Source organism: Amblyomma americanum, chromosome 1, assembly GCF_052857255.1.
Source record: "Amblyomma americanum isolate KBUSLIRL-KWMA chromosome 1, ASM5285725v1, whole genome shotgun sequence".
NCBI lineage: Eukaryota > Metazoa > Arthropoda > Arachnida > Ixodida > Ixodidae > Amblyomma > Amblyomma americanum.
Genome location: NC_135497.1, coordinates 158,337,190 through 158,358,455, shown reverse-complemented (window position 1 = coordinate 158,358,455; position 21,266 = coordinate 158,337,190). Strand labels below are relative to the sequence as shown.

General features: G+C 46.0%; 2 protein-coding genes across 6 annotated transcripts in view; one reads left to right on the top strand and one right to left on the bottom strand.

The window, feature by feature from the left end:
* Positions 1 to 216: 216 nt before the first annotated feature.
* LOC144114040 (kelch domain-containing protein 4) lies at positions 217 to 19,956 on the bottom strand. 2 transcript variants are annotated; one of them, XM_077647481.1, is made up of 8 exons: positions 19,724 to 19,956; positions 19,551 to 19,642; positions 19,370 to 19,448; positions 16,421 to 16,519; positions 15,865 to 16,094; positions 6,906 to 7,129; positions 1,377 to 1,696; positions 217 to 682 (listed from the first exon to the last, which is right to left on the bottom strand). In XM_077647481.1, the coding sequence occupies exons 1-8, from the start codon at positions 19,829 to 19,831 to the stop codon at positions 284 to 286; spliced, it is 1,551 nt and encodes a 516-aa protein (XP_077503607.1). In that variant the 5' UTR covers positions 19,832 to 19,956; the 3' UTR covers positions 217 to 283. The 2 variants fall into 2 exon arrangements, with proteins under 2 accessions (XP_077503607.1, XP_077503608.1); XM_077647482.1 differs by lacking the exon at positions 19,724 to 19,956 and having other exon boundaries at positions 19,555 to 19,579.
* The window catches only part of LOC144114041 (intraflagellar transport protein 74 homolog), a 42,309-nt gene continuing 40,995 nt past the window's right edge, over positions 19,953 to 21,266 (top strand). For all 4 annotated transcript variants that reach the window (XM_077647486.1, XM_077647484.1, XM_077647485.1 and 1 more), the window contains exon 1: positions 19,953 to 21,010. In XM_077647486.1, the coding sequence (XP_077503612.1) occupies positions 20,510 to 21,010 (501 nt within the window). In that variant the 5' untranslated portion in view covers positions 19,953 to 20,509. The remainder of the gene's footprint in view (positions 21,011 to 21,266) is intronic.

The following is a 21,266-nucleotide window of genomic DNA, read 5'->3' as shown; positions in this document are numbered from 1 at the left end:
TTGTGAGGTAAGGAAAAGTATGGTAACTGTCACGTAAGGTACTCCATTTCTCCTCACACAGTGCTTCACGGAACAACTGCTAAGAGCTTGAAAGTTCTGCGGCACCAAGCGAAATGACACACCTGACATGAAATCCTGTGAGTGTAGGCCACACAGCTATTGCTGTAAAACTGTTTTTTAGAGGTCAATGCATATTTGTTGCAAAGTAGGCACATCTCAGTGTAGGCACTGCTGTATTGCCATTTATTTGTATGTACACACAGAAAACCCAAAATGCTTACTTCTAAGAGCCAGCAGAGGCACATGCCCCACCATCTTCACTCTCATCATCACCCTCTTCATCTACCTCCATGTCTTCAGACTCTGAATCGGAGTCATCTGACCCCAGCCATTCCTGCATTTGTGGATCCAATGGAACAAGCACCTTCCATTTGTCCAACTTGTGCAAGTCGAGTGCATACATGTCAGAAAGTGTGAACTGCCGGTCATTGTCTTCAAACATTCCACCGTACAAGTAGAAGATCCCATGCTTGATGGCCAAGCAACTGCCCATACGAGGGACTGGAATGAAGGATTCCTTAGGTGCTTCTGAAGTTGCAGCTTCCTGACTCATGGCATCAGTTGTTTTTTCCTTTGATAGCCCAATCTTAACAGTGAAGACGCCATCATCTGATGTCACAACCTGAAAAAGTGTTTCAGTAAAGAACAATGCTTTAAAGCTCCAGCATCACTCTATATCAGAATCTCCACTAGAGCCAACTGGTCCAACAGGCTGATTTTGTGCAAAGAACTAGGGCAAATAAAAAGTGCATTTGTTGTGTTTTAGAAAAATAAACTTAGTAGGTTTGTGCTAGTCCTGATTCTCACCTTCTGATGGTTTACCCTTGTCACCTGTGCTGTGTTCCCAAAATGCCACTCTAGCAGGCACATCTCAAGGCAACTTTATTTTACCAAACAATCATAGCAGTCCTTCATAGCCTGAGTTGCTTTGGGACATTAAGCCTCATAAAACCAAACCATCACAGCAGTCATATTGTCAGCTCTATTAATTTCATTGCTGCTGGCTGTGTAAAACTGGTTCAAATCACTTGAAGACAGAATCAAATGGTGTCTTGGAAACCTGCATGAAACAGTGTTCTTGCTCACTAGAAACATTTGATGGTCTCTTCTTATACTAGGACATGGGCGATGAATTAACTGCCTTAAAAGATCAATAAGCACTCTCAAGGTGAACTATTTTTGGTTCAGGCAGAGCCGGAAATACTATAACTGAGACAGGCAAGCGGGCACAGCTGCCAGCGGAGTGCATATATCAGCTGCTGCGGCACTCGGTAGTTCAAATCCTTAAATGCTGCCTTAAGTAGCACCATACTTACAGGTTCATCGATGTGGAGCTTATGCAAGTCCTCATGTGGCCCTTCCTCCTTGGTGCCACCATCGCCCAGTTGTGCATCACTCTTTTCCCCAGAGGCGCGCAATGTAACTGGCCGCCAGAAACCCCTGTCCATGTCAAGGCACAGCAAGTCATTAAAGAAGTGGCCAACCAGGGTTTCCTCCTCCTCCTGATCTTGGACGCCTCCAAAGAAATAGGCTCGGCAGCCTTGTGGCTGGACAGCCACCGACATGCCACTTCGAGGACTTGGCCGGCAGCCTGACTGCTTCACTGTGGACCACTTCCACCTACCAGGGCTATGCACTGCAAATAAGGAGTCCCTTTACAGGCGCCCACTTACCACTGCACAGTATCTCAAAGCTGCAAGTTCATACAAATCAGCAGTTTTCAAAAATTATACGAGGCACGTGCAATCAAGGTCAACCACCACTGAGGCAAGTGCCACATTCATCAACAAGTGTTTCCCAGGCACTTTCGGGCCACGAACAAGCTCTGCTTATCTGCAGTTATTTGATGCATTTCTCTGTGCCATGGTTAAAACAAGCTAATTTGTACATTTTTGACATGAACATGTATAGCAGCATGCATTCTCGTTTCTTAGTTGCAGCACTCCCAACTGGTTTCATTTTGGCTCACTGTCTTCACAGCTAGGGCATAGCAAAAGAATTAGGCACTTGAAGTCACATACTGAAACTATGAACTTGAGAAATGAAGCATCTGTCAGCAACAAAAAAAATGACCAACTGGTATTAGCTTTGTGAGTGCATCTCTGAAAGTAATCTTTCATAGCGACATCTACATTACTTTAGGCTCTATTGTGAGCCTACCATTCACAAAACTGAGTGCAAACAGTGCAGAAAGTGTTTAACATGGCCAATTATGTGAAATGCCAGCACTTATGGCCAAACTCAAGAGGTAGTCAGGTCTAAGAACTACATAACACTGCTAGATGCAGCATTCTGTTTAATGATCAGCAGCTCACTAACAGCATGTGAAACTTATCCACAAACAGTGTTGCTACAGGTGAAATGCAATTTGGAGCACTTTGGAGCACAGGAACACCAATTTACGAGCAGTCTAGAGCACTAAATTTTCCAATCTGGAGCAGCAGTTTGGAGCAAAACAACAATTGATTTAGAAAACATGTAGCTTTCAATTTCCAAATCCCTTAGGTTGGCAAATAATGCTGCTAAAAGAATTCGAGTGTGATGAAAAGATGTGCTACACCTGAAATGTTTTCAGGTATATTTGAAGAGGAGATATCTTTGCCAAATATATCACACAATGTTTACTTGAAGAGCACATACTTTGCATACAATCACAAGCACAGCAGCTCAAATGTGCTGATATATGGTTCTCCACTTTTCTTTACAAAGCTGAAAAGGCTGTTTTAAACCTCCTCCACATTAAAACCCCTCAGATTTTTCATTTATGTCAGCCAGTTCTGTCCCATTTCCTTGCACACTCGTGCTTGCTCACTTAGAAGCAATTAACAGTCGCCTCCATATCCTTGTGAGCCAGACCAGTCTAGATCAGTTCCTGTGCTGGCTGAAGCATCATCTTTGACAATTCTGTCTGGAATGTGCATAAAACCTGCACTAATGTTGCATTATGTAGTATAACGCTTCACTTTACAGCGAAAGCCAAGGACTCCAGAACTTTTTTTTTCAGTGGAGAGGCAGGACTTCGAGTTTGTTCAGTTATTCCATGTTTTATTTACTGTATTGTTGAACTTCTTATATTTCAGTGTTCAGAAGTGTATTTGTTGACGCATATAAAACTTAAATTGAAATGGGCAGCTTCATGAAGAGTAATCAACGAGGAGTAATCGACTACATTAAAAACGTTTGCGCACGGTCTGTTCCAATTCTGCTAATCATGCTCATGAACAGGGGTCAGTCAATCAAATGACCTCTGTTGGGACATGATTGATTTAGGTTACGCAAATTAAATGCTTTACGAATGGCTATGAATCAAACTAGCTCAGCCCGACTGTGGTTTACATTAATAGCACCTTAAAATTGAAGCATGGCCCCCTGCTCTGAAGTTCCTGAAGAAAGCATTATAGCTTTGGTTTAGCCATATAGCCCTGCATTCTTCTGTGGAATCTCTGCTATAAGACCTTAATTACTTGGATAATTAATTTAAGTTAATGGAATATAATTTAATGCAATTTGATTGCCAACTGCCACGCTTGGCAGGTGGCAAAATGGGAGAGGGCATCTGTGAGAGGGACGAGAGAGCCAACAGGTGGCCAGAGCAGATTGCGCTAATTTGCATTAGTAAGGCTAGGCTCTCTATTATGGCCGACTATGTAGATTCCACGACCAAATGCAGGGCTACATGGCTAAACCAAAGCTATAAGAGCTTTCGCTGATTAATGCACTAAGCCGGTAGAGCTAGAACATTTTTGAAAACAAATAATGGAGTGCCGGGGTCACTATGTTGCACATTTGAAATGAATGGCAGAGTGCAAATAAAGCAACTCGTTGTAGTTGTGCCCATTTACAACTAACGCTGGCCAAGTACAAATGACATCAACGCGGCACTAAAATGCGCATTACGGCTACTGTACTCCGCCTTGGATAGAGCGAATGCCTCCGGACGCAGTGCTGGGTTGCAATGAAGACGCAGGCACTGGAAGTCTACATGCAGGAACAGGCCGCGCAGCTGCCATCTTCATCGCGAACGTACATACATAAGAACAAAAAATTTTCCGTGCACAACGTAAAATGATGGGCATTGCATGTATGCCACAGAAAGCAAGAAAAAATCCTCCACGTGAGACCAGCAATGCCCTGACTCGCAGACACTCCGCTGTGAATCTCGGAGGACAGATATGAAGTGGAGCCAGACACTAACGTAATGCATTGTCAACGTTTTTTGTCCTTCCCTATCACCCTCCCACCCCTAAAACAGAAAAATATGCGTGCTATTTCACAGCACAGGCAATAAAAGATTTGATAGTGCTTCAACCGAACTGCTGGCTATATTATTTTTTTTTAGCGCATTTGTCAGTACCGCTAGATGCCACCCGAGCTGCACACACTGGTCGCGAATCACTTGGAATTGAGATGAAGCATTACACAGCTGAAAAAAGCTTACCGTCGCACCTCTGCAACTGCATCTTAGCCTAAAGTGGACTGGGGGAGCGAACTTCGCTGCCATTTTCGGCACAAGCCACGCTACCTCGGAGATTCTCACAAGCTGACTTTACAAGAGTAACTTCCACTAATTTTACCCAAAAATATGACTGCACAGCGTGCAATGCTGTCTCCACGTCACCGCTGTACCATAGCGTCAGTACGGGCTCTTCCTACGAGCTCTCGCTCATCAGCACTCGGCAAAGACCATATTCTGGCAGAGGCAATGTGCCATATTCGCATAAGTCGGCATATCTGCACAAATGAATTATACTACCAAATGATATTTGCATCATAATTAAACTCAACCTTTGATCATTTGACAACTTAGGCCTAACCGGCCAGTCAGTCGGAACTGTGCCGACGAAAGGTACGTTCTAAGGACAAGCAAGCCTCAGGACGTCGATCAGTCTCCATCTGGACGCGTGTGGGGTTGGCGCTTTCTAAGCGAGAGAGAAATGGGTGCCCCAAAACTTCGCCAGACTGAAGGTGGCTCGCGCATATGTCATAAAAAGTACACCACGGAAGTCAGCGTCGCGACATTAGTTTTTGTGAGCCCATTTACTACAAAATTTGGGACATATGGAATGAATGCCACGTGATAATCATGATCGTTATAAGTGGGCTTCAACGGACCTTAACATTTTTAAATGGCAGCGGAAAAGATTATTTTTGCCCGGATAGCTCGTGCAAGTCGCCACCCATTTCGAAAGCAGCGAGTCCGCAGTAGTTTGGTGCAATTTTCCCAATTTTTATCAGTATGGCACATCTTATCTGGTTTGGAGCAGTTTGACGCAATTGGTGCAAGGGTGGGGTCACTGCATAAACTACATTATGCATTACATTTTCTCAACGGCTTAAATTTCCTTAATGTCATTTAGTCAATGCTAACAGAAATAACTTAGCACAACACCTTTCCATGTATGGGACCAATGGCTATAGGGTTGCATTCAAGTAAAAGCTACCAAATTGCAGGCTTTTCTCTCCTTATGCCATTATCCAGTGATATTTGAATGCTGACTACAGAAAAAATTGGCTGTGGTTTAGCTCTGGTTAAACCTGGTTGAATTGCGAAAGCGGCGATGGAATTCGCGTGTAGCTGATGCCAACTGAGTCACTTATTTGCACAGGTTCTTCAGTAGAAACACACATTTTCCCTCCTCCGCTTTTCAAGACGTTCGGCCCGTTGTTCTTCTATTTCCTCGGCACGCCGTCATCTCAGTTTCATTCCGTCTAGCACGACTAGACTCATTTTCTAAAGTGGCTCGCTCGCTTAGCTGCTTCGGCTTCTCGTCGTTTTCGCAATCGTTCTTCTCGTTGTTCCTGTTTCCTGGGCACATTGCAACCTCTTTCTCTCATTCTTCCTAGCTTGCTTAGCTTTCGCCTTAGAATTTAACTGTTCCGAAGCAGTAGAGCAACTAGATTCAGATATAGACTCTTCGCCGGTAACTTCCATGGCGAGACTGATCAACCAACGCGTAGCGCACCGCTATATATCCCAGTGAAGCAGCCATGGAGCGAGCGCAAGGCGAGGAGGTCGTCATATCAACGAAGAAACCACCTGTTATGTGCGGCGCCGGCTCGAAGGCCACGGCACACGCGACGAGCGGCTCCCTTCTAGCTGCGGCGGGGAGCAAGCTGACGTCACGCGTCATCATAGCAGCGGAGAGAGTTGACGTCACACCACCTGCTAAGCGCAGCGCCGGGTCTGGGGGGGCCACGGCATACGCGACGAGCGGTTAGACCTGGAGTAGTATTGCTTTCGCAATAAAACCAGAAATGAAATCAGCTGATCCTATGTCACAAAGAGGACGCCTTCACTGATAGCTACAATAAAAATCTTAGCAAACTCTTTTACAAAATTAAAGGGGTACAGACACAAAGCTTTTTGGTGTTTTTTTTTGCCTAGAAAGAGGCCTACAGGCCTATTAATCGTGAAAATGAGCTCAAAACACCAGTGCACAGTGTTAATAATTACAAACTATTTTGTACCATCACTTTCGGACTCAGTCAGCACCAGCGCTGAAGTGCACCATGATGTCAGTTAACCGGCCAACCACCTGGACTACTACATTTCTGATGACATCAGCATCGCCGAAAAACAGTGGCTGTTCCTGTGAACAACCAGTGGGTTCGGTGACGTCAAAATAATTGCGGCAAGTGCACCTTGACCTCACCCTATGTGGGTGGAAATGCAGAGTGGCTCCTTGGACAGCATTCAAAATCACGGTAAACTATGTTTCTCTTGTGCGCACCTAATACTTGCACACTGTAAAACACTGGTGCTGAACAAATCGAAGCAACCAGGAAGCAGGCAAGGCTCCACCTCTGCCAGCAGTCTGCAGCAATGTTGAGCACTGAGAACTCACCATCAGCTTGGAGAAGGAACATGTCAGTGTGCGCCTTTCCCTGGTCCAGATCTTTCTTGACCTTTTCACGCGAGTAACCACCGTACAGGAGAACCTTTCCCTCAGCTACCGGCAGCAGCTGGCAGCCAGAACGTGGTGAAGGACCAGAGTTGCTGCATTCCACTTTGGTCCACACTCGGTGATCCAAGTCAAACAAGTACAGATCATTGAAGTAACGATAGTCCCTGTCAACATAAAAGCAGAAAGCACAAGGTTGCATTGTTTCGCTATTGTGGAGCAGCACAAACAATTTGAAGACACACAAAATACAAGCATTAAGATTGAATGTCTAGCATTCTGAGATTAAAGATATATCACTTTTACTGAGAACAGTTTTATTAGGCCAAAAAATAATGTAAAATTGAAGAGGTACCTGTCCAATGCTGAACTCGGGAACCAGCTCACTTCACATACAATGTGGCCAGTCACAATTCGCCAAGACTACCAAACCGTCGAGGATAAAAATGCAAATCAAGCTGAATTTAAATTTTCCTACAGAAATAAAAATACAAGAACTTACAGCTACACCATATTTTGAAGGGCCCCTGACTGCCCTATTGCTGAAAAGTTGTTATTCCTTGGCAGTTGTCAATCATCACCCCTGGGACATGTGCAGGGGCCCTGGTACAGGGGGGGGGGGGGCTGCTTTCCAGAGAAAGCAGCCCCCCCCCCCCCCTTGTCTCCAACTGCTTACACTAGGATCACATTTCTGGCAATTGAAACACTTCCGTTCTAGGACTCTTTTAATGCAAATCACAGTGAGCTACTTGGCTTCGTAGCCAGATGTAAAGCATTTCGTATATGAGTAACCTAAACCAGTCATGTCCCAACAGAAGTCGAGTGTCTGACCCGTGTACATGATCGTGATTAGCAGAATTTAAACAGACTATGCACAAACCTTTTAATGCACATGATCACTCCTCCTGCATAAAGCTTCCCATCTACAAGGCTTCCCATTTCGTTTCATATAGCCGTGAATCTGCACTGTTTGTTCGTTCGCACTCAAAACAACCGGCATGTGGCTTTAACATTTTGGTTTGTAATGCGAGATGCGACCAGACTTATCATTGATCGTGGCCACGTGCAAATGCTTCCACATTTTTCAATATTGTTGTAGCTGCTTTTGGTTCTTTATCTAGAAAGTTCCTTGCCAGCTTTAAACTGAGAATGGCCAAGAACTGCAGGCTTTCATTTCGATGACCGCCGAGCACGCTTGTGGCTATCGCCGCCATCGAGTCATCAGTTCTTTTTTTTTTTTAAGCGAGATTTATTGCCACAGGGCATCAATGATGGGCGCAGGTGTGATGAAAGATGTAGTAATGATTAAATTAATGAAAAAAGGCTAGCTGATTTTATTAAGTCCGGTAGAGAGCGATGGTATGGTCCCTGCGTACCGGCAATATATGAAGCAGGAGGGTCGCTCGGTGAAAGACCCGCTACCTTCAGGTGCCGGATCCTTGTAGGCTTGAGAGCAAGGCAGTCCCACAGTAAGTTGCGAATATCGGTTTCAATGTTCTCGTGTTTACATATCGGACACACAGGCCGAGGAAAGAAATCTCGGTATTGAGGCCACTTCCGAACGACGGCAGGTGTGAGGGCAATCCCACCCGGATCCTCCTAAGCGCAACCTCCTCTGCATGGGTAAGACTGCGAGGGAGAATTACCGCACACGGAGGAATGAGAGCACGTGTGTGGCGCCGGAGGAGTTCCTTTCTTGATGTAAAGAGGGTAAAGTTGTCCAAATGAAGGAGCCGAGGCAATGATGAGCCTGGAGTCACGAGGCAGGTCGCTAAATCTGCCTGGCTTTGAGAGGTTAGCAGATCCCGTGGGACCCACTCAATACATACTGGCTGCGAAATGCATGCCGCGAGCCGGTGGATGTCCTGAGATATCCCTGGGCAGCGGCTAACATGTCGCAGCAACCGGACTACTTGAAGGGCGTCAGTATGGATGACAACGCGGGCCGCAGGGAGCATAGTTGTGGGGGCCACGAAGCAGAGTGCTTCTTGAACTGCAACGAGCTCAGGAGAGGGCGATCAAACACACGAAGGCGTACGAACTGGTTGACCAGACGGGCGTTAGGTGTGTTTTGTTTCGTTCGCTGTTGTTATGTTCCGTTCGCGCACGAGATGCTTTGTCCTCCTCGAGCGTACAAATGTGGTTGCGCTACAATGCATATTTCTTATGTCTGTAAATAAGTGTCAATACAAGCAAATACACAAATTCTAGAAATGTAAATGGCTATAAAACAAAGTTGTAATGTATATAGCAGCAGACACATGCAAAGTATTGTATATGCTATTGCTGTAAAGAGTTGTAAATATATATGCAAATAAATGCACGTGTACGTCCCCCTCTTTCCTACTAACGAGCTTAAAATTTCCCACACTTCACACAAAACTTAAAGCAGCAGCCATAATTAACTGGTGCCATTTTAGTGCTGCTGCGAGGACACCTCGTCAGCGTCGCGGACCACACCATTTATCCGTGCCAAACAATTTTCGTTAATCATGGTGCCACGAAACGAACAAACGTAACAACTTACAACGCTCTATTCGTCTGGCAAGGAACAGCATTCTCAAGTGATAGGCAGAGCGAACGCCTGAGCACACCTCTGCAAACGGCGAGCAAAGCTGCTGCTCCAGCCTATTGTCATTAGAAAAAGCGCTGCACCGCGGATGAATTGAGAGCTACGCAAGAAGGGGTACGAAGCAGGAATCTGACAGCCGCGTGGTGTAGGTCTGTTGCATAGGAGCCGGACAGATAATGCAAGCACCGAGTGACCGTAGGCACGCATGACGCAAGCAGTTCAACCATCTGGGTAGCGCCGCAGCGCGGCTACTAACTGAAGTGGGGCGTACCGGCGGCTCCCATTGCGAAGCGGGCAAACTGGCATTGTAAAAATAGAGGAGGCGCTGGCTGGAGTGTCGTTACCACAACGCGACAGTTTGTATCAACCTGTGAACATCAAAAAATAAAATATAAATATAAAATTTACTACACAAATAAGCATTAAATAAATAAATAACAAAATAAGCTCGAAGTCTTGCCTCCCCCCCCCCTCAAAAAAAAAAAAAAGTTCCGGAGTCCCTAGACATGTGGCTACAAAATTTTTAACAGTGGAATTAAACCTGTCACCATAAAGGGCTTTCGTCACACTTATCTACTATACCCCCCCCTGAGGCATTTTCCTTCACATGCCGGATGAGCAGCCTCTGGAAACGAAATTTTTCTGTTGCTATCAGGCGGAGACGCAGAGTATGCGAGCTGCCAACATCATAGCCCTACCTTGCTAGGTATTTTTCATGCGTTTTGCTATTCGCTGTTTTCCCAATGGCACTTCCGTGCTCCTTGTTTAAGTGGTGGCTAAATAAGTTGGTCATCCCTGCGTAACTTTTAACGATCATCCTCTACATTACAATCCTACATTGCTACTTCCATTTTCCAACCAAGGGCTACCAGAAAAAGGCCTTACAAATTTACAATGCTACATTTCATGGGTTCATGTGTGTGCAATTCTGATAGCTTGGAAGCTAAGAATGTGCACTGCTATTTGCAGCTAGGATAAGCGTTTTAATAGTGAGGTTAACTCATTCTATCACGTGCTGCTAGCACCATTGCTAGCACGACAACTCATTCTTGTAACACACATAATAACTGATGCTTTGTGAATACTCAGAAGCATTTTGGTGAAATAAAATCAGTGAAGCTCAATCCAGTGTCCTTGGCAAGAGTTCAAACTCCAGGGGCAAAAATGAGGTCCATCATCACAAAAGCGTCTTTGTGAAATGCACAGCACAGTTTCAACCCCTTCTGCTTTTACCATGTTCTGGCATGGTATCCCGATTGCTTGAAAGACAGCTGTGTCTGTCTGAGCAACCTTCCTTCCTCCATCTGTGACACCTTCCAATTCACTCAAAGCAGTGGAAGCTAGTACATCGCAAAAATGGTGTAGCTGCAACCACAGTGCAAGGGTGACTGACTGAACTGGGGAATAAAATCAGGATTTTCCTTCGCTCTTTTCCCTGCCACAAAACCATCTCTTTACTCAAAAAAATAATGCTAAGATGCCATGAAGGGTAATCTACCAACATAACCCAGTGTCTCACTCTATGCACTCCAGCTGCATGGCAACACAAAAAATTTAAGAGCACCATGTTCCTTTAAATCAAAAACACGCGTTTTCCTTCAAGTCGAGACTCATCACAAAAATTCTTATAATATTGTTATGTGGCGGCCAGCTGAAGAAAGAGACGCGATGATCGATGGCAATGAGGTGATTTTAATGGCCGCTGGCCTAGCGCGAGCGCTCTTGCTCGCGCCACCGCACAGTTTGCAGTCTTCTTCATCACACTACTCGGGGCCACCGAGCGATCGTCGCGATCTGTGACAAAGAGACACGCGAAGTGGCTACGGGATTAAGAGAATGGTTGGACAGGAACGAGGAAGTGGTGAGGTGCTGGCCGCCACGATAAATGAGATGGTTGAATGAATCCTGGTCTACGAAGCTTCCGGGCCGCAGGTCGCCAGGAGCCGATGGTCGAGACCCCAGGACGCGCTGAACGGCCTGGGCAGGGGAACGGTGTCTTCCGATGTAAGCGGCGTCTCGGGTGGGTGGGGTCGGTAGGTCAGGTCCTTGCGTCGAGTTCAGTTCATCGTGTTGAGTGGTCTGGGCAGGGGACGGGGCGGGGGGGAACAACGGTGAGGTCGTTTCGGGTCTGAAAGGCTGGGGCAAGGCCGAGTGACGCAGGCCAAGAACTCACGGCCGACGACCATGGCTGACATAGGACGCTGAAGCTCCTGGACCAGGATGTCGATGATCCCCGGCGTCTCCACCAAATGTTACGTGGTGGCCAGCTGAAGAAAGAGACACAATGATTGATGGCAATGAGGCAATTTTAATAGCTGCTGGCCTAGTGTGAGCACTCCTGCCCATGCCACTGCACAGTTCGTCGTCTTCTTCGTCACAATATGTTTTGTTCTTCAAGTGCACCTGACAACTGACGCAACAAGGCACTGCAGTCTAATTGCTGTTTCATGTAACATTGCAGATGACTGATGGAAGAAACTAATGACTCAGTGGATCTAGGAAGACAAGTGTATGGTCGAGAACGTGAAAATACAGAGGACAAGATGCCAGCATAACTGTGAAGCATTGCAGCATTAGAAAGCTTTTGTAAAACACTAAGTGCTGGCCCATAAGGCACAACCGTAACCAACTGCACATAAAATTGACCTTCCACACCCTGCTCTTTTCATTAATCTATACTCCCTCTCATCACAATATAGAAAATGGAAGAAGTTGGGCAGGCTTCTAGCTGCGGTCTAAAGAGAGATATCCCGTTCAAATATAGTAGTTAACATATATTGACTATTTTAAATGCAGCTATTTGTGCATAAGAACTTTTTCCATTTAATGTTTATTAATAAACAATTTTCTTGATTAACTTCACTTAATACGATACTAAAAAGGGCCCTTGACCGACATTTAAACATGGGTTACTGTCTCCTGCATAGTGTGCAGCAGCGCTGACAAATGGGACACAAAGCCAGGCTCTTTTTGACTTTCTTATAGCAGCAGCCTTTCTAGCAGTTTCCCACCAGCAAGATAAAATGAATTCACAGCCATGGGCATGGCTACGCACCAACGATGAGATACACACAGAGGCCCCTGTGCTCCTTCCACTGGTCAATTGTTCAGGTGTCATCAGCACGAGATATGCACACCAAATATGCTCACTTGTACTAAAATCCCATGCTCTACTCATATTAATAAACAAAATTTGTTGAAACAACAGTCCTCAAAAACTTGGGGGCCTTCTTAACCACATTCTTAAAGGGGCTCTGAAAGGGGCTCTAATAAAGTTGTGGTATGCCTGGGATGTTAAAAGCACACCGCTTCACGAATATAGTCCAGAAAGAATTTTTTAATGTGTTTTGTAGAAGCTGAGTTATCTGTAGCCAAATTTTAATTTCAGTGTCTTCGCGCCTTTTTCTCTCCTCTCGTCACTCTTTGCACGCTGGAACATCGGCGCTCCTCCACCGGCCCCACACCAGGGGGCGGAGCTTCCTGGCTTGCTGGAGCGACGCGGCTTACTGGCGGCGACCATGGTAGCTGCCTGACTTCCGAAAGAATATAACCAATAGCCAGCGATGGAGGAGGTTGCGACCATGAAAAACTCGACGGAAAGGGCTCACCAACTTTCGCGCATGATTCTGGGCCCTCTGCTGCGTGTAGAAGCGTATTATTTGGCTCAGGTTTTCATGACAACACAATGTGGTGATTGAGCGAGTTGATGTGCTCTCCTTGGAAGGTGCTACAGAGCCCCTTTAAAGAAGAAATGTGACAACATTTAGGTTGCCTGCTATGGTGTCTAGACTGAATGCCTAAAGTTCCTCTTGAAATTTTCCCGACAAAACTATAGCTGAAACCGGTTTCATTGCCTTTATATGGTATACACAAGTCATCACCTTCTAGAATGTTCAAGTATAACTTCCACTTGATTATGTGGGATTACACTAATCCTACCCATCATACCATATAATACTAATGCGCACTAATCTACCTTAATCCATTTTCTGGGGTGGGCCTACTCCCAAAATTTTGGATGTCCTTTGGAATTTTTGAGCATGGGCAAACTTCAATATTTTGGGGGTCCTCAGATTTTCAAATTTGGCAGTGCCCTATGATTCGTCCACAGGCGGTCATGGGGCGTTGATGATGTCACGACCCTCTCAACTGCACTCAAAGATCACGGGGATTTCTCATACCACAAGTGGAGCACTGGTCCAGCAGTTAAGTGATGTGACACTGCCCCAACAGATGGCTGTTTCAAAAACAGCCACCAATGGGGTTTGTAAGACCAAGGTTGCTCTTCCCGAGCTCCCTTAAGGCCCACGCACAGTGCCACGGGGGGCATGTAGCTCACAACCCAGTGAGCAGGCTGCCATGTGCCATGGTGGCCAGGCTGCAATGACATTGCAAGGTCACATGGCATCTCTCAACGAATCACTAATTTAACTGCCACCCGCCACAGTAGGCAGTTTGCCCATAGCCCGGTGGGCAGGTTGTGATGATGTGACAAGGTCACATGACCTCTCTCAACCAATCAGGAAATCTCATGGCAGAGAAGCCGGAAATTTTTTGCGAGATGTTAACCTTATATGACAACATTAATATTTAAAAATGATGCACTTTTAGTGCGTTAGCACTTATACTCAGCATTCCCCGCATTTAGCACATTTAGCCATCCTGTTAGTTTGTTAGTTTGTTTGCTTGAAGCCTGCTTTGTGACAGGCTACTCACCTGCTCGCCAGGTGGTGGTCAACCTGCCACCTGCCCACCGGGCTGTGGGTGACCTGCCCAGGAGTGCATGCGTGTTTGCACACACGCACGCACACACACACACACACTAGCAGAATGCCCACTGTGGCAGGTGGCAGTTCAATTAATCGCGAGAGGTGGCTTGGAAACAACAACCTTCCTGAGCAACCAGAGTCTCAATTCAACCCAAGTCCCTCCAATGGAAACACCTGCCACAGAAGGGCAGTGGCGCATCGCTTAACTACTGCACCACTCCACGAGGAGTGGTATGAGGACTCCCAAGGATCTATGAATGCAAAGGAGAAAATGACAAATTCCGCATATATGGGCATTAACCCATTATCACTATCTGCCATCAGTGAACACTAGGTCTGAACACTGGAACTGAAGTGAAAACTGAAGTGTTAGCGCACCTCATTCTCATTTGGCCTAATTACACAAATCCGCCATTTTTTGCAGCATGCGACTCTCATCGTCTCAAGCCTGCTTGAACGTGCCTGCCCTCATCCTCTTGCCACCATGCCTGCCAATTTGCTGGCACAGTGGCCAGTGAGTGCACCATACAGCTATTGTTTTGTTTCCCAATTTCACCAAATACAGGGGTTTTGCATGCACTTAATAAGCTCTTTCCTTCCTTACTGCCGCTGCCAGCCTTGTACTTGGTGGTTTTGCATGCACTGCAGTAAAGAAGGAAAGAGAGCTTATTATCACTAGGTGTCACTAAGGACAACGTAACTAGACGAAGCTATTTACATCAATGTACTCGACCCACAGGACGTGTTTATGCTGTCTTGCCATGCTCAAAGGGTGGTTCAGGGTCTCTTCAAAAAATGCCAGTACTAATGAACCTCTACTGGCTTCAACGTGCTCTCCCCAATTTGAATCAGCTCTTTTCCGAGATGGAAACTTTAAGAAGTTAATTTGTGTGAAAGGCACCTCTCAACTGTGCTTTAATGACGCATAGCATGGTCATGGTCAAAATCCCAAGCCCAAGTGCAAATGCCAGCATCCAAATATTTGTAAACACCATGACTATGCTCACATTGATGCAATGAAATAAAGCTACACAATATTCTATAAAATGATCACAAGGACTCAAAGAAAGCAGCCACAGACTCTTGCAGCCTTGCCGGCCGGACGACATGCCACGTTCTCAAAAGAAATGCTTACATAAAACATTCATACTTCGCCACTCAGTACAAAAAGAAAATGTTCAACACTGTTGCTAGACGGGCAATTTGATGACACATTATTAGGGAACAGTGCGAAAAATGTAAATGAGAGGAAGATAAACAGTGCTCATCCTGTGTTTATCTCCCTTTCATCTACGTCTTCCGTACTGTTCCCAAATAAAAAAACATGACGGGGGTAGTAAATACCCAAAGCAAGCAAAATGAGGCCACTGAAATACGCACAAAAAGGCCATATTTACTGTTTACATTTCAATACAAAACTCTGTTTATATATATCTGTTCAGGAATTCTCATGCATTCAATGCCCATAAAAATATTTAGTTCATCAGCACAAATGCCAATAGGTAAGTGCAGTTGGCATGCAAATTATCTTATCAGTGAGAAGCAAGGCTGAGCAGCTGACCTGACACTCTCGTGGAAGCCACCAAAAAGCAGCAGCTGACGGCCCACATGCACCATGCGATGGCCGCTGCGCGAGCTGGGCCCTCCGGGTGCATTCACGTGTTCCCAGCTCCTGCTCACCACATGGTAGACCCACAAGTCCTTGTAGTGATAAAACTGGGATCGAGTTGGGCTGGCAAACTCTCCCCCAAAGAGCCACATCTGACCCCCTCCTTGAGGCACCATCACAGCCTGAATATATGAGACGAGTGTGGACAGGAATTTTCAGACAAGAGGCCCAGATTGCAGTCCTCTCCCACAACACACATGCAGCTGAGTAAATCACTCTTTCGATTCAGAGCTACGCTGACTCGGTGCTGTGTAACAGTGGATACCCTTCTAAGTAGGACAAAACAATTTAGAAAGTCCTCTTACAATTCATGACCCATTCTACAAGTGGCAACTAGGAATATTGCAATGTGATGCCCATATCATGCATAGCATAGAGGTTACAAAGGCTTTTTTGAAATTACAGCTCATATGAATTCAAACATTCACATATTAGATGCAAAAGTTACCTGGTGAGCACATCGCGGTGGTGGAAGGTTTGGGGTTTTTACAAGAAGCCAGTTGTTCTTCTTGATGTTGTACACATAAAGCTCATTGTACATAAATGTCTGGAAATAAAATGCAAAGAAAAATTCGCTGGGTGCAAAAAACATGTCAATCACCAACAACGCCTACCATCATCAAATGTACTGTAATTAGAAGGAAGCTATCCCTTGATTGTAATTCTAGCTGAATTTCCCGCCTAAATCTGTCATGCATAAAAACTCTCACAGGAAGCCACTGCACTGATACAAATGAGGCTTGTTGCATTGAAGCAAAGCAGGACAATTCTATTCCATCTGCTGATGAAAGAAGAATTTTGCACTAACTCTCTGATGGCTCATAAAAATATCTAAAAATGCAATTTAAAAACTTTGTGATGCTTACAGCAATCCAGCTGCATAACACAGGAAGAAATCTAAATTTTGAATAGTATGCTTGTTTGAGCATATCATATAGACCGAACTGATGCCCTAAATATTAATCCGTACACCCATTAGTGTACAAGAGACACTTCGCAATGTTAAATGTTCTGTTACAATGCTAAATAATATAAAAGTCTTATTTTTATCAACATGCAGTTTTCACAATTTCTATCTGTTCTGGTTGCACCACTGCAATGCTGCTTAAGAAGAAAAAAATGGCATTCTCATGTTTTCAAATTTCATGGTTCAGAATTATCCACAATAATATTGTAAGACTGGCCTTCTGCTTTGGAATCTTCAGAGGCTGGCGCTTAACGAAGACGACGACGAGAAGCGCCGAACACTCCGTCCCTCGTGCGTGCTCTGGACTGACCACTGCCTCTGGTCTGTACCTGGACTGTACCGCTGGTTGTTCGTGACGCAGTGCTTTGCAAGACGTTCCTTATTACAAGCGGCGGAGGTGCCAACGATCCCCTTGCCCTGGAACTTCACACCCGCCCATTGCCTACCGCCTCTGCAATGCCCGAGACCGTCACCCAAACCGCTTCACTGCTTCCGTCGGCCGTCTTCTGTTCCGGCGCCGCGTGGCAGCGTGACCCGGCCATGTTCAGCGGCACAGATGACACGGATGTGGAGGATTGGTTGGCCTCCTATGAACGCGTAAGCGCATACAATAAGTGGGACGATAGCGTGAAGCTCACTAACGTTATCTTTTATTTGAGCGACGTAGCCAATCTCTGGTTTCGAAACCACGAGGCTGACATCTCAAACTGGGCAGCTCTCAAAACCAGTCTGACAGAAGTCTTTGGCCGCCTCGCAGTGCGTAAGCTTTGCGCCGAGCAATGCTTGCGAAGTCGAGCCCAGCAAACAGGTGAAAGATTCACCAGTTATATAGAAGATGTCGTCAACCTCTGCAAGCGTGTCAACCCTTCTATGAGCGAGGCCAACAAGATCAGACATATTATGAAATGCATTGAGGATGATGCCTTCCAGATGCTCGTCGCCAAAGATCCCCAGACTGTCTCCGGTGTCATCGGCTACTGCCAAAGCTTCGATGAGCTGCGCAAACAGCGCCTTTCTACCCGGCGTGCTGGCTATCAGGAGGCTACACTTTCCAGCTTGGCTCTCCCACAGGACGGTGCTCTGGACCAACCATTGCTCCTCCAGCGCATCCAGCAGTTTGTACGTGAGGAAGTCGCACACCAGCTATCTTTGTGTGCCTGCCCGCCTATGCCTGCACCATCGCTCACTCCCAACCTACAGCATGTCATTGAGGAGCAGGTTGCTGAAGTCCTGCCACCTCCTCCTCAGCCACCCCTGATCGCGGCGCCTCTGAAGTACGCCGATGCCGTGGTGCGGTCGCAGCCTTCACCTGCTTCCCCTGTCTACAGGCCACCTGCCCGGCAGTTTGAACCCCAGCAACCTGCAACCCCACCTTAGCGTCCAGTTGCCCGCCCCCAATCACAGACGCAGCCACTTAACCCCTGGCGCACACAAGACAACCGCCTATTTGCCCTATTTCCCCTGATCATTGTCGCCGAGGCCGCACCGTTGTCGACACGACCCGCCTCAAACCATACTACGACCCTGCCGTCGCCACATTGCCCTAGGCCGCCAGGATGGCGCCTTTTCGCCCGGGGGAAATTGTAAGACTGGCCTTCGGCTTTGGAATCATCAGAAACTGGCGCTTAACGAAGAAGACGATGAGAAGTGCCGAACACTCCGTCCCTCGTGCGTGCTTTGGACTGTACCTGGACTTTACCGCTGGTTGTTCGCAATGCAGTGCTTTGCAAGACGTTCCTTATTACAATATCAAGGTTCCAAATTGAAATTCCACTTTCATGGGTTGGAACAATTTGTGTTACTTTAAATATAACAAACTTTGTACAAATCACTATGAAAGATCGAAAGTAAAGCCATATGTGCAGTCATATTTTGAGGCAGGGGTGCCAGGGCTGAAGTTTCTCCATAGACACAATACCATCAAGGTTCTAGAGAGCTTCAGAAATCAGGACCATTAAAAAGCAGCAGGTATTTTATCTTGTGTCCCAAGCTGTATGGTAAGTCTGAAGGCTTATACTGGCACATTTAAGCATAACATCAGCAAACATAACTGCCGACTTCACTGCAGTGGATGCTTTACGTGTGACCGGCTTCCATCTGTTGCTTTCTTGTTAGCTCAAGATTTCTTTTCTTTTCAACTGTTAGTTTGGTAACCAAGAACTGCTTCATTACGTTTAAGTCGTCATCGATGTTAGAATGAGAGGTGCTGAATCACAGCGGTCCGACATCAACACACGTTACGTGCAGTCAACATTACGTGCAAACGGTGTGGTACCGTACTTGCGAGATATCATTTAGCTTTAACTTGGGATTTTTATAAGTGCCAAATCTGCAAGTCTTTGGCGAATTGCGCCAATATAGCCTTGCAGTGCTGTACGGGGCAACAACCCTTGAAACTGCAGGCATTTTGAACTGTGGGTACATCATTACCTTTTGCCCGTTGAAGTATTCTCCGCCGAAAAGTAAAAGCTGATCTTTTTCAGGGTGTACACACAATGTAGCACCACTCCTACAGTAAAAAACAAAAGAAATACGAAGATACACACGAATGTCAACCTTAGCGAAGCACACCACAGCCAACTATATTCTACGAAACGAGCAAGTTCAGTACCTACAGGAGGGAGGTCCCACGAGCTCTTCAGTTACAGCTAGTCTTTTACGATCTTCTTCGACAAACTGTGAGATCATCTTCTCAATGTCTTCCTGGAAAGTAAAGAATAACAACTGCCTAAGATTGTCAGCGAAAGACATGCAATGCGGCTTAATACGCGACTCGTACAGTACCTCGCCCTTTGCAGCCAGTTCCTTTTTCAGCTTTTGCACTGCTTTTTTCTCCGTTTTGGCGATGGTTTTTTCCGCACCCTTGCCTTTCTTTTTGTCCTTTTTTCCCATGGTTTCCAAGAGGTTAGACTGACTGTCAAGCACCAAAGCTGTGCGAGGTCCGCTACAAACTGCTGCAACCACACCAACCACACGTGAAGCGGAACGTTACTAAAACGCACCTCCAGCCGACAACCAACATACCCATGGAGGAATGACTGATCAGCGAGGCACTGGACTGATCTCAGAGCGAAGTTGGAGATCAGTGCTTCCCATGCATTCCCATGTTTCCGTGTTTCCACTGAGCGATGCGATGGTTCGCAGAAACCTTGTTCTGCTGTCTAATTTCACAAGTCGCGCTTTGCAGCATTTTGTTTTTTTCACTTGACAATAGAAATGGATAGCGGTAGAATCTATTAGCCTTATTTTAGCAACCAGCAGAACCATCCAGAATTATCGCCCAAATTTAAAAAGCGAAATTCAAATTTCCCTTTTGAATTTTCTTGGAGTGCGATAGCTTAACCAGTAAGATCTTTAGCTAGTGTGCTAAACTTAGTCTGACTGGTTAAAAACTCTGCGATGCATGGAAAATTGAGAGCTCATGTAATGGACTGTTCCTATGGCAACTGCGCGCACACACGAAACACTTCCAGGCGCGAGCTTTCTGCGGAACGCAGAACGTGTGTAAAAAGCTGTACTTAACTCCCTGCACATCCAGCTGTCTGCACTGCGCAATCTGGCTCCAGGAGGATGGACTCACGACCGACAACGTCGACCTCTAATAGGCCTCCATCTCCTAGCATGCGTTCATTCACGGCAGCCACACAACGCAGCAGCCTCTTAGGTTCGGTTAGCCGCCTCAGCGGGCGACCCAGCACGCGCACAGGTCCTCCAACTGCGATGCTCTCGCAGATGAACATCCTGGATCGGCCCGTGACTCAGCACGGCCTTGTAGCCCCAAAAACTGGGTTAAAATCTTCGCAAAGACACGTCCAAGACAAAACTTATTTTATTGGCTTGCTGAGAGCAAAAATGGCTGAACTGAACGCGGAGACTAATCGTCTCCAGCGCGAAAATGAATCACTTGCACAAGAGCAAGCTACTTACTCGTCGTATGAAAAGAAAGCAGAAGCTTTGGCTGCCGAGTTGAAAGAACTGCAAGGCGAAATGGCAGACTACAACCTGCTGGTGGATAAGCTGAATACAGACGCAGACATGGAAGATGTTAAGGAAGAGTACAGAGAACTTAAGGTAATGATTTTTTTTTTCACCTAGCCTGCAAACTTAATTAGGCCACTAAGTTGTCCTGTAACATCCACAGCTGCCTTGTTCTCAATTGTAAGCCGCATTCATTTTTTTCCCCCAGTTATTACTCCTTGTGTGTCTCCTATTTTATTAACATATTTTATAAGCAGTGGTGATAGTATGTAACGTTTTCCCCGGTGAAGATCACATGCTGAACAAGATTGTTTGCAGTTTAAGCCATGTACATTGCATATGTTAGCTA